Source organism: Dryobates pubescens, chromosome 11 (assembly GCF_014839835.1).
Source record: "Dryobates pubescens isolate bDryPub1 chromosome 11, bDryPub1.pri, whole genome shotgun sequence".
Classification (NCBI taxonomy): Eukaryota; Metazoa; Chordata; class Aves; order Piciformes; family Picidae; genus Dryobates; species Dryobates pubescens.
This window is the reverse complement of record NC_071622.1, coordinates 3,182,955-3,207,956: the sequence shown is the minus strand read 5'-3', so window position 1 is coordinate 3,207,956 and position 25,002 is coordinate 3,182,955. Positions and strand designations below refer to the sequence as shown.

Genomic DNA, 25,002 nt, shown 5'->3' with positions numbered 1-25,002 from the left:
CCCATCAACCAATCCAACACCGCCCAAACAACTAACCCACGGCACCAAGCACCCCATCAAGTCTTCTCCTAAAAACCTCCAGTGATGGCGACTCCACCACCTCCCCAGGCAGCCCATTCCAATGTGCAATCACTCTCTCTGTATAGAACTTTTTTCTAACATCCAGCCTGAACCTCCCCTGGCGCAGCCTAAGACTGTGTCCTCTTGTTCTGGTACTGCTTGCCTGGGAGAAGAGACCAACCTCTGCCTCACTACAACCTCCCTTCAGGTAGTTGTAGAGAGCAATAAGGTCACCCCTGAGTCTCCTCTTCTCCAGGCTAAGCAACCCCAGCTCCCTCAGCCTCTCCTCGTAGGGCTTTAGGTTGGAGGTGAGGAGAAAGCTCTTCCCAGCAAGAGAGATTGGCCATTGGGATGTGCTGCCCAGGGAGGTGGTGGAGTCCCCATCCCTGGAGGTGTTTAGGAAGAGCCTGGCTGAGGCACTTGGTGCCATGGTTGAGGTGCTTCGATGGTATTGGGTGAGAGGTTGGACTTGATGATCTGAAAGGTCTCTTCCAGCCTGGTTAATTCTGTATTCTGAAGAGGACCCCTGAAAATCATCTAGTTCCAACACTTTCCACTAGACCAGGTTGCTCAAAGCTCCATCCAACCTGGTGTTGAACATCTCTAAGGAGGAGGAATCCACAATCTCCCTGTTTCCTGCTGCTGCCTTTCACCTCTAACTTAAGAATGCACATGGGGTGACAAACCAAGCACTCTTAAGAGCTGAAGAAAGTTCTCCAGCTGCTATTTTCTTTTTCAGTTGCCCAGAGATGATTCATGAACACACAGAATATGTTAGGAAGCTAAATTCAAGGTTCAAAGCCTGACTCCAAGATAAAACAAAATGTTACAGGGGATTGTTATTATTCTTTTATCAACATCTCTGCTCACCATCAGCTTTGCTCCCCTCTTCCATCAAGAGCTTTGTAATGTTGAGGAAGCCTTTGGCAGCAGCCAGATGGAGTGGTCTGTCTCCAACTTCACCACTTGCATTCACATCAGCTCCAAACTTCAGTAAGAGGTGGGTCACCTAAAGGGTTCATTAGGGTTAAAAACATCAGAGGAAAACAGAGCAGAGTCAGGTGGAGCATTGCTTTGGGTAATACTGGATGTGAGCACTTCTCTGAGGGCCAAACAGGGAGGCCTCATTCATCCCCAACTGTGTCCTGTGGTAAAAGGCTGGATGCAAGGCACAGGGGTTTAGAATCAATAAGGTGGGAAGAGACCTCAGAGACCATCAAGTCCAACCTCTCACCCAACACCTCCTGACTAACTAAACCATGGCTCTAAGGGCCACATCCAAGCCTTTTCTGAACTCCTCCAGGGATGGGGACTCCACCACCTCCCTGGGCAGCACATTCCCATGGCCAATCTCTCTTTCTATGAGGAACTTCTTCCTAACATCCAGCCTGAACCTCCCCTGGCACAGCTTGAGGCTGTGTCCTCTTGTTCTGAATCCCTCAGCCCAACACACCAGAAGTCTCTCAAGGATACTGGGTGAGGGACACATGTATGGAAAAGCAGCAGCTTAGGAGCATCTGCTTGGCTCTCACTCTTGCTGTCACTCAGCCACAGAAGCATCTGGAGTCAGTTCTTTCTAAAGCTGCTCCCACAACTCCTCAATGAACTTGAAGCCACCTGTCCCTGCAATGAAAAATACACTCCAACAAGAGGTCATCCTTTGAAACTCAAAAGTTCCCCAGAAGATGGGCTTTTAGCCCAAGAAAGGTACAGGGAATGACTTGTGTGAGTGAAAATGGAGCCATCAGCCCACTGCACATCAAAGAGCTGCTGAGGGCAAATGACAGCACTGTGAGACTGTCCATCTGCCAGCTGCACTTCAGTACCAGAGTGGAGAGGTTCAGTGTCAGCTTTGGTCAGGGCTGGAGTTTCACAGAGCCCCTGATCTCTGTGACTGAAGCAAGCACAGCTGGACTGTTATGTGCACAGGAACCCTGTGGACAACCTTGCTTTCTAAGTGGCCATTTTTATGTTAAGTGTGGGAAGTGGAAAGAGCTGAGTTTGATGGCTGGAGAGGGACTTTATACAAAGGCATGGAGTGAGAGGATGAGGGCTGGTGGAGTTGAACTGGAACAAGCTGGGTCCAGATGAGACATTAGGAGGGAATTCATAGAATGGCTTAGGTTGGAAAGGATCTCAGAGATCATCTACTCCAACCTCCCCACCATGGGCAGGGATGCCTCTTAACTAGACTTGGCTGCTTAGTGCCTCATCCAGCCTGGCCTTGCACACCCTCAGGGAGAAGGCATCCACAACCTCTCTGGGCAGCCTGATCTCGAGTCCCACCACCCTCATACTGAAATTCTTCCCCATGAGGGTGGTGAGATACAGGAACAGGTTGCCCAGTGAGGCTGTGGATGCCCTCTCCCTGGAGGTGTTCAAGGCCAGGTTGGATGAAGCCTGAGGCAACCTGGGCTAGTGGGAGACGTCCCTGCCCATGGCAGGGGGCTTGGAACTAGATGATTTTTAAGGTCCCTTCCGACCCAAAGCATTCTGTGATTCTATGATAGCCAACACTCAGCCCACAGCTGCCTTGGGGCTCCACTCCTCAGCTTCCCAAAGCTCCTGTGTAGTTACCTGCTCGTGGCCATAGTAGGCAGCAATATGCAAGGGGGTGAAGAAAACCGCGTCCTGAACGTTGACGTAGGCACCGTGCTGCAGGAGAAGGTCAACAGCCTAGGAGGACACAAACAGAGCTCCTGTTAGAAACACCAGGGGGAGATGTGCCTGTGGATCACAGGCTCACAGGAGCTCAGGTCTTGGAAGGCACCCAAAGAGATCATCCAGTCCAACCCCCCTGCCAGAGCAGGACCACACAATCCAGCTCAGCTCACACAGGGACACATCCAGATGGGGCTGGAAAGGCTCCAGAGAAGGAGACTCCACAACCTCTCTGGGCAGTCTGTTCCAGGGCTCTGTCATCCTCACAGTGAAGAATTTCCTCCTTGTGCTGAGGTGGAACCTCCTGTGCTGCAGCTTCCATCCTTTGCTTCTTGTCCCGTCCCAGGGAGCAAGTGAGCAGAGCCTGTCCCCTCCCTCCTGACCCCCAGCCCTCAGCTATTGATAGACATTGATTAAATCCCCTCTCAGTCTTCTCTTCTCCAGACTAAAGAGCCCCAGGCCCCTCAGCCTCTCCTCCCCAGGCAGTGCTGCAGTCCCCTAAGCATCCTGGTAGCCCTCATCCTGCTACTCCAGGCCTTTGTAACAAGTCCCTCCCCAGCTCTCCTTTAGCCTCCTTCAAATCCTGGCAGGCTGCTGTAAGGTCTCCCCACAGCCTTCTCTTCCCCAGGCTGAACAGCCCTAACTCTCACAGCCTGTCCCCACAGACTAAATAGCCCCAGGTGCCTCAGCCTCTCCTTGTATCTATGTGGTCAGCTAGCAAAACAAGGTGTTGAGACCTTTCAGCACCAGCTAGAACAGGCAAAAAGCCCTGAAGCAGTGAGCTGTGAAATCATAGAACTGTTTTGGTTAGAAGAGAGATCTAAGCTTGAGTCCAACCATCAAGCCAACACCACCATGACCACTAAACCATGGCCCACAGTGCCATGGCCACATAGTTCTTGAACACCTCCAGGCATGATGACTGCACCACCTCCCTGGGCAGCCTGTTCCAATGCCTGACCACTCCTGCAGGAAAGAAATTGTTCCTCATGTCCAACCTAAACCTCCCCTGGCACAATCTCAGGCCATTGCTTCTCATCCTATCATCTGATACTAGGGAGAAGAGGCCAACATCCACCTGGCTCCAGCCTCCTTTGCAGGAGTTGTAGAGAGCAATGAGGTCTCCCCTCAGACTCCTCTTCCCCAGGCTGAACAACCTCAGCTCCCTCAGCTGCTCCTCTCCCCAGCCCTGTTCTCCAGACCCTTCCCCAGTTTCATTGCCCTTCTCTGGACCTGCTCCAGCCTCTCAATGTCCTTAGAGGGACAAGCCTAAAATGGGGCCATGACCACTTCCCTGCTCCTGCTGACCACACCATTCCTGATCCAGGCCAGGAGGCCAATGGCCCTCTTGGCCACCTGGGCACACTGCTGGCTCATGTTCAGCCGTTTCCAGCTGCTCTGCCCCAAACCTGGAGCACTCATGGGGCTGTTGTGACCCAAGTGCAGGACCCAGCACGTGGCTCTGCTGAACCTCATCCTGTTGAGCTCAGCCCATCGATCAAGCCCGGCCAGATCCCCCTGCAGAGCCTTGAAGGCGAGGAGCTGAGCACAGCACGTGCAAGCAGTCAGCTTACAGTTCTTGAGCTGAACACTGAATGTCACTGATGCTTTACAAATCAGCCCCAAAGCCTGTTTGCCAGGGGAAAAAAGCAGAGAGAAAAGGCTGATTTCTGTGGTACAAGGCACAGAAATGACTGTCTGGATTTACTCAGAATAACCTTTAATTTTCTTTTAAGCATTATGAACACAGAGCAGTAAACAGCAGAGTTTTTAGAAGTGGGGGAAAAAAAAGAAGAGGGAAAAAAACCACCCAAATGAAAGGCCCTTTTAAATGTAAATGTGTGAAGGTAAATGCTCAAGCATAATTCCCTTGGTGTGTAAAGATTCCTTTGTGTTTTAGAAGATAATAGCCCTTTGGCTTCAATAAATAACCCAAAGTGTTTTCTTTCAGCTTTCCACGTGCTCCTGGACAGCTATGAATTATCAAATATTTGCTTCCTGAATAGCCTGTCAAAACAGGAGCCTGAAGGGAACCACTCTGGAGCCTACCTCACAGCCCAAAGGCTGCTGGGGTTTGTGCAACCCAGGGGAGCCCCTGGGTGCAGCACGGGGCTGGCACCACGGATTGCTTGAGGAGTTCAACACATCATAGAATCAGTAAGGTGGGAAAAGACCTCAGAGATCATCAAGTCCAACCTCTCACCCAACACCATCTAAGCAACTCAACCATGGCACCAAGTGCCTCATGCAGGCTCTTTTTAAAGACTTCCAGGGATAGGGACTCCACCACCTCCCTGGGCAGCACATCCCAATGGCCAATCTCTCTTGCTGGGAAGAACTTTCTCCTCACCTCCAGCCTAAACCTCCCCTGGCACAGCTTGTTCTGCTGCTGCTTGCCTGGGAGAAGAGACCAACCCCCTCCTGGCTACAACCTCCCTTCAGGGAGTTGTAGAGGGCAAGAAGGTCTCCCCTGAGCCTCCTCTTCTGCAGGATGCCCTTGGCCTTCTTGGCCACCTGGACACATACATAGAATACATACATAGAATAAACCAGGTTGGAAGAGACCTTCAAGATCATCGCGTCCAACCCATCAACCAATCCAACACCACCTGAACAACTAACCCACGGCACCAAGCACCCCATCAAGTCTTCTCCTGAAAACCTCCAGTGATGGCGACTCCACCACCTCCCCAGGCAGCCCATTCCAATGTGCAATCACTCTCTCTGTATAGAACTTTTTCCTAACATCCAGCCTGAACCTCCCCTGGTGCAGCCTGAGACTGTGTCCTCTTGTTCTGGTACTGCTTGCCTGGGAGAAGAGACCAACATCCGTCTGTCTACAACCTCCCTTCAGGTAGTTGGAGAGAGCAATAAGGTCACCCCTGAGTCTCCTCTTCTCCAGGCTAAGCAACCCCAGCTCCCTCAGCCTCTCCTCGTAGGGCTTATGTTCCAAACCCCTCACCAACTTTGTTGCTCTTCTCTGGACTCGTTCCAGCAAGTCACACTGCTGGCTCCTGTTCAGCTGCTGTCAACCACTGCCCCCAGGTCCCTTTCTGCCTGGCTGCTCTCCAGCCATCCTGTCCCCAGCCTGTAGCACTGCCTGGGGTTGTTGTGGCCAAAGTGCAGCACCCAGCACTTGGACTTGTTCAGTGCCATCCTATTGGGCTCTGCCCATCTGCCCAGCCTGGCAAGGTCCCTCTGCAGAGCTCTCCTACCCTCTAACAGATCAACTCCTGCTCCCAACTTGGTGCCATCTGCAAACTTACTGAGGATGGACTCAATCCCCTCATCCAGATCATCAATAAAGATATTGAACAGGATGGAGCCCAGCACTGATCCCTGGGGGCCACCACTAGTGCCTGGCTGGCAGCCGGCGGTGACACCATTCACCACCACTCTCTGGGCTTGGCCCTCCAGCCTCATGGTGGATCTTCCAGATGAAAGAGCTGTGCTGAGCAATGTGGATGGTACCTCTGATGATGGAGGTGGCACTAGATGAATTCTGACCCCTTTTTCCAGGCTGCAGAGATGGCAACCACGCCAGCTACTTTGTGATCCCCTGGTAAGAAAAGGGGCTTGTGAGTCACATTAAGCAAGCTCCACTCAGCTGTAGATGATGAGAGAGGCACAGAGACAATCCTGATAGCTTCACAGACAAGCTGCCTTTCTAAGAAAGAAGAAAGGAATCTTAGGAAACACTGGAAGCTGTCAGAGGCATTACAAGTAGGTGGGTGTGCTGGAGGAATGTGTAAAGAGAAAAAAATCACTGCAGAAAGCCAGGGGAAAAGTTCTGGTGCAAAAAAAAGAGCTTTAAATTCTCATTTAGGAAATAAAAACCATGCCAAAAATAGATTTGTGTCCCCAGGAGACAGACTGTAACTAGCAGTGCAGCTCAGCCCCCAGGGGACATCTTTGTGCTGCAGAGAGGGCAGCTCCCAAGTGAGAGCTGCCTCCCCTCGAGGTGAGGAGAAAGTTCTTCCCAGCAAGAGGGATTAGCCATTGGGATGCCCTGCCCAGGGAGGAGGTGTTCACAAAAGGCTTGGATGTGGCCCTTGGAGCCATGGTTTAGTTGTCAGGAGGTGTTAGGCATTAGGTCATAGGTTGGACTTGATGATCTCTGAGGTCTTTTCCCACCTGGTTGATTCCCTGATTCAGTGCCTCCCTGTGATCAGGTGCAGCTGGTCACAGATTCACTGTGGCAAACCTGACCAACCTGATTGTCCTCTACAACAGCATAAGTGGATTTTGGGGGGGCAAGGGGAGAACAGTGGGGGCCATTGACTTCAGCATGGCCTTCAACACTATCCCTCCAATGCACTTGTGGCAAAGCTGATAGCTTATGGTCTGGGCTGGTGCAAAGCTAAGGGGTAGAAGAATGGTCAGATGAGGGCTTGGAGGGGAGTGGTTAGAGAGGTCTCCAGGCTGATGGCTGATATCAAGCTGAACCCTGCAGGGCTCTGCACTGGGAGCTGTTCTTTTCATATCTCAGGCAGCAAGGGTCCTAATTCTTTCTAACTTCTCATACAAGCCCTATGAGGAGAGGCTGAGGGAGCTGGGGTTGCTTAGCCTGCAGAAGAGGAGGCTCAGGGGAGACCTCATTGCTGTCTCCAACTCCCTGAAGGGAGGTTGTAGCCAGGTGGGGGTTGGGCTCTTCTCCCAGGCATTTTTCTCATGTTAGCAAAGGACATCAAATTGTGCCCTCAGTACAGCCAAGGGTTGGGCTGCTGTCCAGAGGGACCCAGGCAGGCTGGAGGAACAGACAAACACAGCAAACACAAAACCTCTACCGCAACAGCCCAGGCTGGGGAGCAGCTCTGCTGGGAGGGACCTCAGGAGCCTGGTGCACAGCAGGCTGAAGGTGAGCCAGCTGGTTGGCATGGCCACAAAGACAGCCAGCAGCTTCCTAAGCTGGACTTGCAACAGCAAGGGCAGGAGAAACAGCAAAACAGCTTTGTCTCCATCTAGCCTGTGTTTAGGGCTGAGCTATAGCTGTTCCTCTATCACCTGATGACCCCTCCCCAGCCAAGCAGCACCCAGAGGAGGAGAGGAGTCCTGCAGGTTTGATAGAATAGACCAGACCAGGTTGGAAAAGACCTTTGAGATCATCAAGTCCAACCTATCACCATCTCATCAACTAAGCCATGGCACCAAGTGCCTCATCCAGGCTCTTCCTAAACACCTCCAGGGATGGGGACTCCACCACCTCCCTGGGCAGCACATTCCAATGGCCAATCTCTCTTGCTGGGAAGAACTTCTTCCTCACCTCCAGCCTGAACCTCCCCAAATGATGTATAGGTAAAACTGACATTAACACCAATAGAAAGCAAGAGTGTTACCCAGCCATCAGAGCAGTCCTCAGGAGCAGAAAGATGAGCAAGCCCCTCCAGGGATGGAGCAGGAGCAGCAGGAACCCTCAGCAGAGTTCTCCCTTTATACTGAGCATGATCATGGGCTGTACCTGGAGCCAATTGGTGACAGCTGCCCTGGCTTAAGCTCCTGGCTCACTTCAAGCTGCTAAGTGCCTGCAGGCCACAGCTGGCCAAGACTTACAGCCCAGTCAAACCAGGACATGGCTGCTTCCCTTTTCCTCCCATAACCAATTTTTCTTTCAAAATGATACTTTGAGCACCTCACTTTGCAACACCCTCCCCCCCCCCCCTCCAAATTCTCTTATGAAGGAGTTTTTCAGAAGCTTTTTGAACATTCAAGTCAATTAAGTTCACTTCAAAGACAATTAATTAAACTACTCTGCAGGTCAGGAGTAGTCAACAAAATCAAACACAAGGCAGACTACATAAGAACTTTGTCTGTTGGACAAGGGCACAGGAAACAAACTCCTCTAGGGAAATAAGATCAATGATTATTGACTTTCCAGCAGGCAAAGTTTAGATGGGAACACAACTTCAGCGAGCCAGGCCCTTGCACCACTGGGTGATAGGTTGGACTTGATGATCTCTGAGGTCTTTTCCAACCTGGTTAATTCTAGTCTAGTCTAGGCTAGGCTAGTCTAATCTATGCTACTCTACTCTACCCTATCCTACTCTACTCTGCTCTACTCTATCCTATCCTATTCCTGTCTAGTCTAGTCTAGTCTAATCTGTGGTACTCTACCCTATCCTACCCTATCCTACTCTACTCTACTCTACTCTACTCTATCCTATCCTATTCTGGTCTAGTCTAGTCTAGTCTAATCTAATCTATGCTACTCTACTCTACCCTATCCTATCCTATCCTATGCTATCCTATCCTATCCTACTCTACTCTACTCTACTCTATCCTATCCTATCCTACTTTACTCTACTCTACTCTATCCTATCCTATCCTATCCTATCCTATCCGACTCTACTCTACTGTACTCTGCTCTATCCTATCCTCTTCTATTCTACTCTACTCTATCCTATCCCAACCCCCTATCCTATCCTATCCTATCCTATCCTATCCTATCCTACTCTACTCTTCTCCACTCTACTCTACTCCACTCTACCCTATCCTATCCTATTCCATTCTATTCTACTTTATCCTATCCCATCCTATCCTATTCTACTCCACTCCACTCCATTCCACTCCACTCCATTCTGTTCCATTCCATTCCATCCTATCCCATCCTATCCTATTCCACTCCACTCCACTCCACTCCATTCTGTTCCATTCCATTCCATCCTATCCCATCCTATCCTATTCCACTCCACTCCACTCCACTCCACTCCACTCCACTCCACTCCACTCCACTCCACTCCACTCCATTCTGTTCCATTCCATTCCATCCTATCCCATCCTATCCTATTCCACTCCACTCCACTCCACTCCACTCCACTCCACTCTGTTCCATTCCATCCTATCCCATCCTATCCTATCCTATTCTACTCCACTCCACTCCACTCCACTCCACTCCACTCCACTCCACTCCACTCCACTCCACTCCATTCTATTCTATTCTACCCTACCCTACCCTACCCTACCCTACCCTACCCTACCCTACCCTACTCTACCCTACTCTACTCTACTCTATTGAAGGCCCTGCACAGCCTTACACTACAATAGCCAAAGAATTTGTCATGACATTCAGAGCTCATTAAGGTATACTCGCCAGCTCGCCAACTCACCAAATCACCAGCTCACCAGCTCACCAAATCACCAGCTCACCAGCTCACCAGCTCACCAAATCACCAGCTCACCAGCTCACCAGCTCACCAAATCACCAACTCACCAGCTCACCAGCTCACCAGCTCACCAAATCACCAACTCACCAGCTCAGCTTAATAAATCTCACACTAACTGTGCTGCTTTGAACACATCAAATGCTTCCAGCCCAGGGAGGTGCCTGTGACACATTGATGCATTGTCCAGTGTCACCACACTGGAAATCCATAGAATCATAGAATCAATAAGGTTGGAAAAGACCTCAGAGTTCATCAAGTCCAACCTGTCACCCAATGCCTAACACCTCCTGACAACTAAACCATGGCTCCAAGTGCCACATCCAAGCCTTTTTTGAACACCTCCAGGGATGGGGACTCCACCACCTCCCTGGGCAGCACATCCCAATGGCCAATCTCTCTTGCTGGGAAGAACTTTCTCCTCACCTCCAGCCTAAACCTCCCCTGGCACAGCTTGAGACTGTGTCCTCTTGTTCTGCTGCTGCTTGCCTGCCTGGGAGAAGAGACCAACCCCTACCTGGTTACAACCTCCCTTCAGGGAGCTGGAGAGAGCAAGAAGGTCTCCCCTGAGCCTCCTCTTCTGCAGGCTGAGCAACCCCAGCTCCCTCAGCCTCTCCTCACAGGGCTGTGCTCCAGACCCCTCCCCAGCCTCACTGACCTTCTCTGGACACGTTCAGGTATCTCAATGTCCTTCTCTAATTGAGGAGCCAGTACCATTGCCTGTTGCATTCTGCAATAGCAGTTGGCATTCTGAGATCACAGCACCTGGGGATGTCTCACCAGAGCTGGGGGATGCAGGCAAAATCAACCAGTGTTACCTGATGTTTGCAGTCTGCAAAGCTGACAATCTGAAGTGTCAAAGTTTTTGTGCAAGGACCTGTTAGGGAACAGGGGGTTGGTCCCATCTCGAAGGTTGTCTACACTAATAAATCCCTTTTCATTCAGAAGTCTTTCACTGCATCAGCATGTTTGCCCCTCCTGTCTCCACTGGAATGTTGCTTGTGACAGGGGTGCATTCAAAGGATTTAACAAGCCTTGAAAAATTAAATTGATGTGACACTGTTTAAATTGTTCACAAAATCCTCTCCTCTCCTCTCCTCTCCTCTCCTCTCCTCTCCTCTCCTCTCCTCTCCTCTCCTCTCCTCTCCTCTCCTCTCCTCTCCTCTCCTCTCCTCTCCTCTCCCTCTCCTCTCCCTCTCCTCTCCCTCTCCCTCTCCCTCTCCTCTCCTCTCCTCTCCTCTCCTCTCCTCTCCTCTCCTCTCCTCTCCTCTCCTCTCCTCTCCTCTCCTCTCCTCTCCTCTCCTCTCCTCTCCTCTCCTCTCCTCTCCTCTCCTCTCCTCTCCTCTCCTTTCCCTCTCCTCTCCCTCTCCTCTCCCTCTCCTCTCCCTCTCCTCTCCGATGAGGCACTTGGTGCCATGGTTGAGTTGCTTAGATGGTGTTGGGTGATAGGTTGGACTTGATGATCTCTGAGGTCTTTTCCAACCTGGTTAGTTCTGCATGCTGTAAGAAACCTTCCACCAGCCCAGGTTGCTCAAGCCCCCATGCAACCTGGCCTTGAACACCTGCAGGGAGGGGGCAGCCACAGCCTCCCTGGGGCAGGGTTCCAGTGTCTCCCCAGCCTCACTGTAACGAATTTCTTCCTCATCTCCAGCCTGAATCTCTACATTTCTTGCCATGTACACAGAGAGAGGTTTTTCTCACTGCTGCCAATTGCATGCCTGCTTCATTCCAGCCATCCAGCCAAGCTCTTCTACCTCAGGTGAGTGTCCCAAGTCCAAGCTGCACGCTGTGCAAAGGTGAGCGTCGGTCTCACCTGCATGCCCTGAGCTTTGTTTTCTTGTGTTTCTTGTTGATTATCTGCCTGTAAAGGATCCTGCTGCTTCAGACTCCATCAATTAGCCCAGCACTCTGCCTCTGAAACTTCTGCTCAGGCAGGAGACAAAGACTTTGCGTGCTTAATGCACCCGGAGGAGATGGCAGGCGAAGCCCCCAGCTCCAGGAGCGGGTCTGCAGCGGTGAGCCCTTCATTCCTGAGGTAATTTTGCACACCCACTCCTTCAGGGGATTGGAGAAATAAATAAATTACCCTGAGTGAGCCGTTGTCAAGGTGACAGAAAGGAGATGAGGTGTGAAATGACTGAGCTGGGGTGGCAAATGATAAGAAAACACGTTCCTGATTGACAGCGTGTCTAGAAGGGAAGGGCCTGACTGCAGGCAGCTGGGGAACCTCATCCCTCTCTTCCCTCCCCTTCTCCCCACAGCCATCACTCTCCAGCCCACAGGAGGCTTGTCAAGATTGATGCTTGAGGTTCATGCCAGCCTTCCCCTGACAAGATTCCTCTGCACTAATCCACAGTATCAAACAGCTCCAAAGTGAGACCCCCTGGCTCTGAAGTGAAAAGCATGGGGCTGTGAAGCCGAGCCATGACACCTAGGAGAAGAGGGAGTAAAAGTCTTCTGCTCTGCCTCTTCCCCAGGCAGAGCAGCAGTGATTGGAAGCCTCACTCCATATCCAGGTTTGGAAGTGCTCACCTGTGTCAGTGACTGAATTCCAGCATATGTCCAGCGGTTAGCAGGTCTGGTACCTAGAAAACATCTCTGCCACCTATTGCTAAGACTTTAAGGACAGTTACACAGAATGACAGACTGATGGAATCACAGCATCATGGACTGGTTTGGTTTGAAAGAGACCTTTCTAGGTCCACCCAGTCCAACCCCTGTGCAGTCAGCAGGGACATATGCAAATAGAGAAGGTTGCTCAGACCCCCAAACAACGTGACAACCTGAGCTGCAATGGTTCCAGGGGTGGAGAATCTCCTGCCTCTCTGGGCAACCTGGGCTAGGATCTCACCACCTTCACTATCAAACATTTCTCCCTTCTCTCCAGCCTGAATCTCTGTCTTTTACTTCAAAGCATCACCCCTTGCCCTGGCACAACAGGCCCTGCTCAAAAGTCCTTCTTGGAGGTCCCTTTAAGCACTGGAAGGCCACCAGAAGGTCTCCCTGTAGCCTTCTCTTCTCCAGGCTGAACAACCCCAACTCTCTCAGCCTGGCCTCCCAGCAGAGGGCTTCCAGCCCTCCCAGCGTTGCTGTGGCCCTAAAGGCCAGAGCTGCACCAACAGGTCCTTGTCCTTTGTGTCTCAAGCTGCACCAGGGGAAGTTTAGGCTGGAGGTGAGGAGAAAGTTCTTCCCAGCAAGAGTAATTGGCCATTGGAATGTGCTGCCCAGGGAGGTGGTGGAGTCACTGTCCCTAGAGGTGTTCAAGAGGGGATTGGACATAGCACTTGAAGCCATGGTTTAGTTAGTCAGGAGGTGCTGGGTGACAGGTTGGACTTAATGATCTTTGAGGTCATTTCCAACCTCATTGATTAGATGATTCTATGATTCTATGCATGGTTTGTCAGTGCCAGCTCTGTGCACAGCCGTGGTTTTCCCCCCAAACCTACAGAAAGCAAGCACTGTGCTGCACCTCTCCTCAGTTTTGTTTGTGAATGACACGAGCCTGAGCAAGCTGCCAAGGCAGCCTCTGAGAGGAGCCCCCCACCTTGTGGTGTCCGGCGATGGTGGCGATGTGCAGGGCGGTCAAGGCTCCGTACCCGACCTGCTGGATGTCAGCTCCCCCGTGCAGCAGCGCTGTCAGCAGCTCCACGTTGTCCTAAAGGCACAGGGTTGAAATCTGTTATTCCTGGAACAGAGCAGGGACCGCAGCAGGCAGGGACCCAGAGGCAGCTGGGGGCTGTCTGCACCTTTCCTGCCATCACGCTGCTGCCGTGCATAGAATCATCACGGAATGGGTTGGGTCGGAAAGGACATCAAAGGCCCCTCTGTTACAACGCCCCCTGCTATGTGCAGGGGCTCCTCAGGTTGCTCAGGGCCTCATCTAACATGCCTTTGAACACCTCCAGGGAGGAGGCATCCACAACCTCTCTGGCCAACCTGTTTCAGTGTCTCACCACTCTCACTGTAAAGAATTTCTTCCTAGGATCTTAGGCTATTTTTCAGGAGAAGAGAGCAACCATAACCCCAGGAGCACAAGAGGACAAGAATAGGATAGGATAGGATAGGATAGGATAGGATAGGATAGGATAGGATAGGATAGGATAGGATAGGATAGAATAGAACAAAACTAGACTAGACTAGACTAGACTAGACTAGACTAGACTAGACTAGACTAGACTAGACTAGAATAGAATAGAATAGAATAGAATAGAATAGAATCAGCCAGGTTGGAAAAGACCTCAGAGATCATCAAGTCCAACCTGTCACCCAACATCATCTAATCAACTCAACCATGGCACCAAGCACCCCATCAAGCCTCTTCCTAAACACCTCCAGGGATGGTGACTCCACCACCTCCCTGAGCAGCACATTCCAATGGCCAATCACTCTTTATATGAAGTTCTTCCTAACATCCAGTCTAAACTTCCTCTGGCACAGCTTGAGACTGTGTCCTCTTGTTCTGCTGCTGCTTGCCTGGGAGAAGAGACCAACCCCCAACTGGCTACAACCTCCCTTCAGGGAGTTGGAGACAGCAAGAAGGTCTCCCCTGAGCCTCCTCTTCTGCAGGCTAAGCAACCCCAGCTCCCTCAGCCTCTCCTCCCAGGGCTGTGCTCCAGACCCCTCCCCACCTTTCTTGCCCTTCTCTGGACACCTTCCAGCAGCTCAACATCTTTTCTAAACTGACTTCATGAGTCTCTGCTCTGAGTTCATGTTGCCTTTAAAAGCCTCTCAGTCTCCAAGCCATTAGAAGTGCTCAGCAAGCTGGGTTACAGGTCACAGCATGGAATCATGGAATCACAGAAACCTAGAAGAGAATCGTTTTGGCTGGAAGAGGCTTTTAAGCTCACCACATCCAACCATTACCCCAGCACTGCCAGACCACCACTAAACCATGTCCCTCAGCACCACATCTCCACAGCTGTGAAACCCCTCCAGGAATGAGGACTCCACCACTGCCCTGGGCAGCTTGGGCCAGGCCTGGACAACCCTTTGGGGGAAGAAATTGTTCCTCGTGCCCAACCTATCCCTCCTAGGGTGCAACCTGAGGTTTCTCCTTGTCCTATTGCTTGTTCCTTGGGAAAAGAGACCTCCAGAGGTGGTGACTCTACCACTTCCCCAACATCCCAGAAAAGAGGGCACTCAAGGAGCTCCCAGGAGATATTCTTTGTCCACTTCAATCCTTGCTCCTGTTTTTATTTGCACTCCTTTTTACTTATGGTCTTCAAGGATGACTATAAGAGTGAAGACAACTCATATGGAAGCTGAATCATGGAATCACAGAACTTCCTCAGTTGGAAAAGACCTCTGAGTCCAACCATCATGTGGGACTTGAGGAGAGAGCACAAGAAAGGAAGAAATCATCAAGTGAATGGCTTCCAGGTTCTTTCTCTTAATGTCTATAAGGGCAAAAAGGACTCTCCTCTACCCTGAGCAGCCTTGCATGGTCTGATCAATCTTTCCCAAGCAGCATTGTCCCCTGCTGGATGACACTGTGAAAGGCCAACCATCCTGTGGGACTTGAGGAGAGAGCACAAGAAAGGAAGAAATCATCAAGTGAATGGCTTCCAGACTCTTTCTCTTAATGTCTATAAGGGCAAAAAGGACTCTCCTCTACCCTGAGCAGCCTTGCATGGTCTGATCAAGCATTGTCCCCTCCTGCATGACACTGTGAAAGGCCAACCATCACATGGGACTTGAGAAGAGACCACAAGAAAGGAAGAAATCATCAAGTGAATGGCTTCCAGGTTCTTTCTCTTAACGTCTATAAGGGCAAAAAGGACTCTCCTCTACCCTGAGCAGCCTTGCATGGTCTGATCAATCTTTCCCAAGCAGCATTGTCCCCTGCTGGATGACACTGTGAAAGCCCACGCTGGTTTCCTGTGCTCTTCACAAGTCATCTTCCTGTGCACCCTAAGTATGGGGAATTTCTATTTTCACCAGAACTGGCAGCCAGAGGGTTTGAGCAAACGAGCTGCTCAGCTCTGGTGCCTTTCCATCAGTCCTGTTCAGAATAATTCACCTTATAAGCAGCCAGGTGCAGAGCTGTGAATCCATTCCTGGTGAGCCGGGATGGGCGCAGCCCCTTCAGCATCAGGGTTCTGATGTGCGACTTGGTACCTTCAGAAGGAGGGTGAGAAAGCAGTTATGGGCAGGAGAGAAACAGCAGAGGAAGGAAGAAGCTTCAACGTGGCTTTGAAAGCAGAGAAACAGGGAGCTCCTCTGCTGAGCTAGGCAAGACATAAAACAAAAAGCTGGGGTCAGAGAGGCTGGAGAGCAGCCAGGCAGAAAGGGACCTGGGGGGTACTGGTTGATAGTAGGCTGAATGTGAACCAGCAGTGTGCCCAGGTGGCCAACGGCATCCTGGCCTGCATCAGGAACAGTGAGGCCAGCAGGAGCAGGGAGGTCATTCTGCCCTGTGCTCAGCACTGCTTAGGCCACACCTTGACTCCAGTTCTGGGCCCCTCAGGTTAGGAAAGATATTGAATTGCTGGAAGGTGTCCAGAGAAGGGCAAGAAAGCTGGGGAGGGGTCTGGAGCACAGCCCTGGGAGGAGAGGCTGAGGGAGCTGGGGTTGCTTAGCCTGCAGAAGAGGAGGCTCAGGGGAGACCTTACTGCTCTCTCCAACTTCCTGAAGGGAGGTTGTAGCCAGGTGGGGGTTGGTCTCTTCTCCCAGGCAAGCAGCACTAGAACAAGAGGACACAGTCTCAAGCTGTGCCAGGGGAAGTTTAGGCTGGATGTTAGGAAGAAGTTCTTCATAGAAAGAGAGATTGGCCATTGGGATGTGCTGCCCAGGGAGGTGGTGGAGTCCCCATCCCTGCAGGTGTTCAAAAAAGGCTTGGATGTGGCACATGCAGCCATGGTTTAGTTGTCAGGAGGTGTTTGGTATTAGGTAATAGGTTGGACTTGATGATCTCTGAGGTCTTTTCCAACCTGGTTGATTCTATTCTATTCTATTCTATTCTATTCTATTCTATTCTATTCTATTCTATTCTATTCTATTCTATTCTATTCTACTCTGTTCTATTCTATTCTATTCTACTCTGTTCTCTTCTGTTCTAACACAGATCACAGATTCACACATTGCACTGGGTTGGAAGGGACCCTCGAAGGTCAACTTGTCCAACCCCCCTGCTGTCAACAGGGACTCCTCCAACTAGAGCAGGTTGCTTAGGGCCACATCAAGTTTGACCTTGAATGTGTCCAGGGATGGGGCCTCAACAACATCTCTGGGCAAGCTGTTCCAGTGTTGTGCCACCCTCATGGTGAAGAACTTCCTCCTCTTTGGAAATGAAGAGCAAAGATCCTGTCTCTCAGCGGCGCAGGATCACACCCTCCTCCGTGCTGGCATCTGACTGAGAGGGAGAAGAGTGTTGGTGTGTGCTGTCAGTGAGGCACTCTGCAGAGCTGAAGCCTCTCTGCCTCTCACAGCCCATTTCTGCTGGAAATGGCATCACCAGTGCAGAGCCTGTGCCTGAGCTAGGGACTCACCGTGTGGAGCGCTGAGCAGCAGCGTGGAACCGAGTGGAAAATTCCACCACCAGTGTCTCTTTATGAGCATCCCCTAAGATACCACCTCTTGCATAGCCTGAGTTTCTGTTGCAAAAATCCTCTCAGCTGATGGCTTTTCACTAAAGCACTTGAGTTATTCTTCTTTTAATCTCCATGAAATAAACCCCAGGCATTTCCTTTATGCTGGAGGTAAAGGTGATGTGTACATGGCGAAGGTCGGCTCAAGCTGGGTCCTTCTCTTGGAGCCCACAGCATGGGCAGAATGCAGCAATGAGCCATCCCACATGGGGAGTATGGCTTGACTGACTAGTGCCTATAGCAAGTGCTTACAGAACCCAGAATGGTGGGGTTGGGAGGGACCTTTGGAGATCATCCACTCCAACCCCCCTTGCTAAAGCAGGGCACCCACAGCAGCTTGCCCAGGATCACAATGCCCAGCTGGCTTTGGAAGCTCTCCAGAGGAGGAGACTCCACAACCTCTCTGAGCAGCCTGCTCCAGGGCTCCAGCACCCTCACATCAAACAAGTTTCTCCTGTTCAGATGGAACCTCCTGGGTTCCAGTTTGTTCCCACTGCCCCTTGGCCTGTCACTGGGCACCACAGAGAAAAGCCTGGCCCAATCCTGTTGCCTCCCACAGGTTCTTTATCTCTCGCTGAGCATTGATCAGATTCTCCTCTCAGGCTGCTCTTCTGCAGGCTCAACAGCCCCAGGGCTCTCAGCCTTAGTTGCATGGTTTAGTTGGTTAGGTGGTGTTGGATGATGGGTTGGACACGATGATCTTGAAGGTCTCTTCCAACCTGGTTCTGTTCTGTTCTATTCTATTCTATTCTATTCTATTCTATTCTATTCTATTCTATTCTATTCTATTCTATTCTATTCTATTCTATTCTATTCTATTCTATTCTATTCTATTCTATTCTATTCTATTCTCCTCACAGAGATGTTCCAGCCCCTCAGCAAAATCCTTGTAACCACAGCTGAACTCTCTCCAGTAGTTCCCTGTCTCTCTTGAACTGGGGAGCCCAGAACTGGACCAGTTCTCCAGCTGTGGCCTCACCAGGGCAGGGTACAGGGAGAGGAGAACCTCCCACAATCTTCCAGCCACACTCTTCTTCATGAAGCCCAGGAGGCCACTGGCCTTCTTGGCCACAGAAGGCCACTGCTGCTTAGCTGAACACCTGCAGTAAGACACTGCCCATCATCAACCACGTCCCTTGGACTGCAGAAGCAGCTCCAATGCAGTGTGGAGGAACTTGACTCGAGCCCCAAGCAGCGGAGTCAGGAGTAAAGCTTACAGATGTTTTCCCCAGCTCTCAGCAAACACAGGCAGAAAGCTGCAGAAGGTAGACCCTTGCTGGCAACTGCCAGCCAGAAGGAATCAGCAGCCAGGCAAGGAGGAGGTTTGAAGACCATCAGGCACATACCCCCACAGATGCAGCAGAGGTGAAGAAGAGAGAGCCCGTTCTCCGTGCGGTAATTTAAATTGACTTTGCAGAAGGCTTCATCAGAGCTGAAAAAAAGAGATTTTACAGCTGATTACTGTTGTCATCCTTTAGCACAACTTCTTTCACTTGGAAAACACTTGAAAGAGAAATCCCAGCGTAGCTGTTTTGCAGGCACGAGGCTAAATTTATGCCCACTTTGCACTCCGAGTGCAGAGATGCTTCACCGATCCCCAGTGAGCAGGCAGATTGATTGTCCTCTGAGCATGCCTGCTATCCAGCCTCAGTCCATACATCCTAACCTCAGCTAAGTCAGCCTGCAGCAGGAACAGTCTGGCCAGCAGGAGCAGGGAAGTCATTGTGCCCTGTGCTCAGCACTGCTCAGGCCACACCTTGAGTCCTGTGTCCAGCTCTGGGCTCCTCAGGTTAGGAAAGATGTTGAGCTGCTGGAAGGTGTCCAGAGAAGGGCAAGAAAGCTGGGGAGGGGTCTGGAGCACAGCCCTGGGAGGAGAGGCTGAGGGAGCTGGGGTTGCTTAGCCTGCAGAAGAGGAGGCTCAGGGGAGACCTTCTTGCTGCCTACAACTGCCTGGAGGGAGGTTGCAGCCAGGTGGGGGTTGGTCTCTTCTCCCAGGCAGGCAAGCAGCAGCAGAACAAGAGGCCACAGTCTCAAGCTGTGCCAGGGGAGGTTTAGGCTGGAGGTGAGGAGAAAGTTCTTCCCAGCAAGAGAGATTGGCCACTGGGATGTGCTGCCCAGGGAGGTGGTGGAGTCCCCATCCCTGGAGGTGTTTAGGAAGAGCCTGGCTGAGGCACTTGGTGCCATGGTTGAGTTGCTTAGATGGAGTTAGGTGAGAGATTGGACTTGATGATCTCTGAGGTCTTTTCCAACCTGGTTAATTCAATTCAATTCAATTCAATTCAATTCAATTCAATTTTATCCTATCCTATCCTATCCTATCCTATCCTATCCTATCCTATCCTATCCTATCCTATCCTATCCTATCCTATCCTTTGCTATTCTATTCTAGTCTAGTCTAGTCTAGTCTATCCTTTGCTATTCTATTCTATTCTATTCTATTCTATTCTATTCTATTCTATTCTATCCTATCCTATTCTATTCTATTCTATCCTTTGCTATTCTATTCTATTCTATTCTATTCTATTCTATTCTATTCTATTCTATTCTATCCTATCCTATTCTATCCTTTGCTATTCTATTCTATTCTATTCTATTCTATTCTATTCTATTCTATTCTATTCTATTCTATTCTATTCTATTCTATCCTATCCTATCCTATCCTATTCTATCCTATTCTATTCTATTCTATTCTATTCTATTCTATTCTATTCTATTCTATTCTATTCTATTCTAAATTAGAGACACAATTGGGGTTATTTTACCCAAGCAGAGATTCATGCTTATGTGGGCCTGGGTTTTCACATGCAGTCCTTAGAAGAGGGGGACCACATGCTAAGGAAGCTGATTTTTGTATGTCCTAAATGTAGATCACTGTGCTGTGGACACATTTGCTTCACACATTCCAGTCACATTCCCTCTGTTTGGTGACAGCCCCTCGTCTACCACTTCCACTTTACTGACGTGGAAAATGTTTTGCTCAGTGAAAATAAAGCCTCATTCTTCAGCTGTGTTTTATCTCTGTGCAGCTCTCCTCTGACAAGCTGTGATTAATGATAGTGATACAAGGCTCAGCCGTCCTGCAGGCTTCCCCTCAGGACCAGCTGAGGGAGAAATGAATTCCAGCTTCTGGGAAACAAGATCTTAAAATCAGAGAGTCATTAAGGCTGGAAAAGACCTCTCAGATCATCAAGCCCAGGCAGAAAGGGACCTGGGGGTAGTGGTTGATAGTAGGCTGAAGAGGAGCCAGCAGTGTGCCCAGGTGGCATCCTGGTCTGCAGCAGGAACAGTGTGGCTAGCAGGAGCAGGGAAGTCATTCTGCCCTGTGCTCAGCTCTGGTTGGGCCACACCTTGAGTGCTGTGTCCAGTTCTGGGCTCCTCAGTTCAAGAAGGACACTGAGACACTTGAACATGTCCAGAGAAGGGCAACGAGGCTGGTGAGGGGTCTGGAGCACAGCCCTGTGAGGAGAGGCTGAGGGAGCTGGGGTTGCTTAGCCTGCAGAAGAGGAGGCTCAGGGGAGACCTTCTTGCTGTCTGCAACTACCTGAAGGGAGGTTGGAGCCAGGTGGGGGTTGGTCTCTTCTCTCAGGCAGGCAAGCAGCACCAGAACAAGAGGACACAGTCTCAAGCTGTGCCAGGGGAGGTTTAGGCTGAAGGTTAGGAAGAAATTCTTCCCAGCAAGAGAGATTGGCCATTGGGATGTGCTGCCCAGGGAGGTGGTGGAGTCCCCATCCCTGGAGGTGTTCAAGAAAGGCTTGGATATGCCATGGTTTAGTTGGCAGGAGGTGTTAGGTATTGGGTAATAGGTTGGACTTGATGATCTCTGAGGTCTTTTCCAAGCTGGTTGGTTCTCTGATTCTCTGATTCTCTGGTCTTTGCCGTGCCCTCTTGTGCTGGTGGGGATGTGCACCCTGCATGCATCGATGCCTGGCTGTGTGGGGAGCGGATGGCTGTGCTCCCAGGGCGAACTCTGCAAGCCCCAAAAGCACAGAACATCATCCTGCTGGCTGAGTCACATCTCCTGCTTCAATTTCCATCTTTAAACTGCGTTAAAAATTCACCTCCTGAGCCCTTAATGTGTGCTTGAGAAGCCAGGGGGGTTGTAGCCAGATACTGAAATCCTCCTCCCTTTCTGGTGTGAAAAATAAAAGCCTTCAGTTTGTTTTCTGGCTGATAATTGATTTTAATATGGTTTGAGCCCTTGTAAAGCAGCAGAAATTGCCTGGTTTTATGGGAAAAGATTGCAAAGAAGGTTTCCTGTATTAAAAGCTGCAATTAAAATGCTCAGGTTGACAATGAAAACTGGCTCAAATGACTGCACAACGCCCAGGCTCGTCTGAGTGCCTTCCTGATGCCTTTCTGCTGACATCAGATCTGGAGACCCTAGTACAGAAAGGATCTGGAAGTGCTGGAAGGTGCCCAGAGAAGGGCTACGAGGATGAGCCGAGGGCTGGAGCTGCTCTGCTATGAGGACAGACTGAGGGAGTTGGGGTTGTGCAGGCTGGAGAAGAGAAGGCTCCCAGGAGACCTCATTGTGGCCTTCCAGGATCTGCAGGGGGCTCCAAGAAAGCTGGGGAGGGACTTTTGAGGGTGTCAGGGAGGGATAGGACTGGGGGGATGGAGCAAAACTAGAAATGGGGAGATTGAGATTGGATGTGAGGAAGAAGTTGTTGCCCAGGAGGGTGGTGAGAGCCTGGCACAGGCTGCCCAGGGAGGTGGTGGCAGCCTCCTGCCTGGAGGTGTTTGCAGCCAGGCTGGAGGTGGCTGTGAGCAACCTGCTGTGGTGTGAGGTGTCCCTGGCCATGGCAGGGGGTTGGGGCTGGCTGAGCCTTGAGGTCCCTTCCAACCCTGACAATCCTATGATTCACTTACCTTCCTTATCTCAAATAAAGAGTGTGCTGGCTCCCATTTCCGATAGTTTTACTGATAAAGAGGTTTAAAATGAGGCAAACACTGAAGCACTTCACTGGATCATGGCCATTGTGGTCAGTGTACCACACTGAGAGCCCAGTGTCCTCCTTCACATAACAGGCTCAAGCAGGGCTAACTCTGTTAGCTGGAATTAATTTCTTAGGACCAGCCTGGCTTTTCTGAGCTTGTGATCTGTTTGTGATTAGAATCCTCTGGTTTTTGGTTTTGGTTTTTTCCAAGTGGTCTGCAGTTATTTACCTGATGATTTTCCTACCTGCCCACAGTCAGTGAGCTGAATGGAGCATGATTAGGGGACTGCAGCACTGCCTGGGGAGGAGAGGCTGAAGGACCTGGGGCTCTTTAGTCTGGAGAAGAGAAGACTGAGAGGGGATTTAATCAATGTCTATCAATAGCTGAGGGCTGGGGGTCAGGAGGGAGGGGACAGGCTCTGCTCACTTGCTCCCTGGGATAGGACAAGAAGCAATGGATGGAAGCTGCAGCACAGAAGGTTCCACCTCAACACAAGGAGGAACTTCTTCAGTGTGAGGGTGGCAGAGTGCTGGAACAGACTGCCCAGAGAGGTTGTGGAGCCTCCTTCTCTGGAGCCTTCCCAGCCCCATCTGGATGTGCTCCTGTGTGAGCTGAGCTGGATTGTATGGTCCTGCTCTGGCAGGGGGCTTGGACTGGATGATCTCTTTGGGTGCCTTCCAAGCCCTGGCATCCTGTGAGCCTGTGATCCCTGCCTGCAGATGCTCATGAGCAACTCCAACAGGAACACACCAAGAGCAGGCATCCCCTTAGGGCTAATTAATTTACAAGAGCACATAGGTGTTTGGTGGGAAATATTGTCATGAGTAATTAACAGCCACTAGGCTGTGACAGTTGGGGCTGTTCAGCCTGTGGAAGAGAAGGCTCTGGGGACACATTCTGGTGGCCTTTCAATACCTGAAGGGGGCTAGAGGAGAGCTGGGGAGGAACATTTTACAAAGGCTTGTAGTGACAGGACAAGGGCCAATGGCTTTGAGCTGGAAGGGAGGAGATTTAGACTGGAAGGCAGGAAGAAATTCTTTCCAGTGAGGCTGGGGAGACACTGGAACAGGTTGCCCAAGCAGGTTGTGGATGCCCCCTCCCTGGAGGTGTTCAAGGCCAGGCTGGGTGAGGCCTTGAGCAACCTGGGCTGGTGGATCACAGGCTCACAGGATGTCAGGGGTTGGAAGTGACCCAAAGAGATCATCCAGCCCAACCCCCTGCCACAGCAGGACCAACCATACAATCCAGCTCAGCTCACAAAGGAACACATCCAGACATGCCTTGAAAGGCTCCAGAGGAGGAGACTCCACAACCTCTCTGGGCAGCCTGTGCCAGGGCTCTGTGAGCCTCACAGTAAAGAAGTTCCCCCTTGTGTTGAGGTGGAACCTCCTGTGCTCAGCTTCCATCCACTGCTCCTTGCAATGTGGGACGTGGTCCTGCCCATGGCAGGGGGGTTGGAACTAGATGACCTTTGAGGTCCTTCCCAGCCCAAACCATTCTGTGAAGCTATGAATAATTCTGGTCCTGCTGTGCTGTGGGGCTCTGGCTGAGGGCTGCAACAACAGTCCCAAAAATAGACATCGAGGAGCGCACATTGCAGACGTGAGGAACTCCTCCCGTGAGCAAACACCTGGAACCCAACCCACTGCTGAAGAGCAAATGCTCATCTGAAAGAGCTTCACAAACAGCTTTCCAGGGCATTTTACCTGAAAACATGCTGCAGCTCTGCCAGCTCCTTCTCTCTGATCTGCAGGTCATCCTCCAAGCGCTCTATGATTATGGTGTATGACTCACTGACTTTCTTCTTCCATTCATCTGACAACAACAACAGCAACAAAACCAGTCACAGAACACCTCAGGAGCACAGGAACCACAGGGACTCAAACTATGACTGTCCCAGCAACCACAGCACTCGAGTTTTCAAACACCCAGTCGCAGGCTGCCTCGCAAAGTCTCCTACCAAACGAGGAAGGTCGAAAATATTACAGCTCTCAACCCTTCCCCTTCTGCACGCAGCAAGGGCACAGCTGCACTGGTACATATGGATCCCATACATACCAGCATGGATATCCTGATCCCACAGCCAGCCAATGCAAATGAAGCCTCACCAGAAGCATTTTTCCCCTGAGCAAAAGAAAAGCTGCAACCTGAGGCTGCATCTCAGCACAGACTCACGGCACAACAAGGTTGGAAGCAGCAGCTGGGCACCGCTCTTAAGGGCTTGAAGCGCCAGTTAAAGCCACAAAATGATCCAAGTTAGAGTGATCTTACACCACAGCACAGAGACATTTGGGTTCTGAGCTTGTTGTCTTTCCCAGGCTATGCTAAATCCTTCTTCTTGTCAGCCAAGGACAACACACCACCTTCTCCTCCAACTCGACCAGCCAGGAGCTGTTCCCGACGAACCGTCTGCTCCTTGCAGATGGACGGGGTGGGGGGGTGGGGGGGGGGAGAGGAAGGGAAACCAGCAATTAAACCAAGCAGCATTAATTACCAGTGCATGTTTGGGTTGGTCTAGACTTGTAATTCCCCATTTGTCCAAGGGATCTTCTTTGTTTCAGCCAAGCTCTCGCAGCAATCTGACTCCCTGCGGGAGAGCA

At 50.9% G+C, this 25,002-nt stretch overlaps 1 protein-coding gene across 1 annotated transcript in view; it reads right to left on the bottom strand.

Annotated features, from left to right (window-relative positions):
* The window catches only part of TNNI3K (TNNI3 interacting kinase), a 78,574-nt gene extending 53,572 nt beyond the window's left edge, over positions 1-25,002 (bottom strand). Inside the window, exons 1-7 of the mRNA XM_054165034.1 lie at positions 24,897-25,002; positions 24,109-24,217; positions 18,811-18,896; positions 15,898-15,995; positions 13,423-13,533; positions 2,638-2,736; positions 931-1,069 (exon numbers count right to left, since the gene is read on the bottom strand). Coding sequence (XP_054021009.1) covers positions 931-1,069; positions 2,638-2,736; positions 13,423-13,533; positions 15,898-15,995; positions 18,811-18,896; positions 24,109-24,217; positions 24,897-24,936 — 682 coding nt within the window. The 5' untranslated portion in view covers positions 24,937-25,002. The remainder of the gene's footprint in view (positions 1-930; positions 1,070-2,637; positions 2,737-13,422; positions 13,534-15,897; positions 15,996-18,810; positions 18,897-24,108; positions 24,218-24,896) is intronic.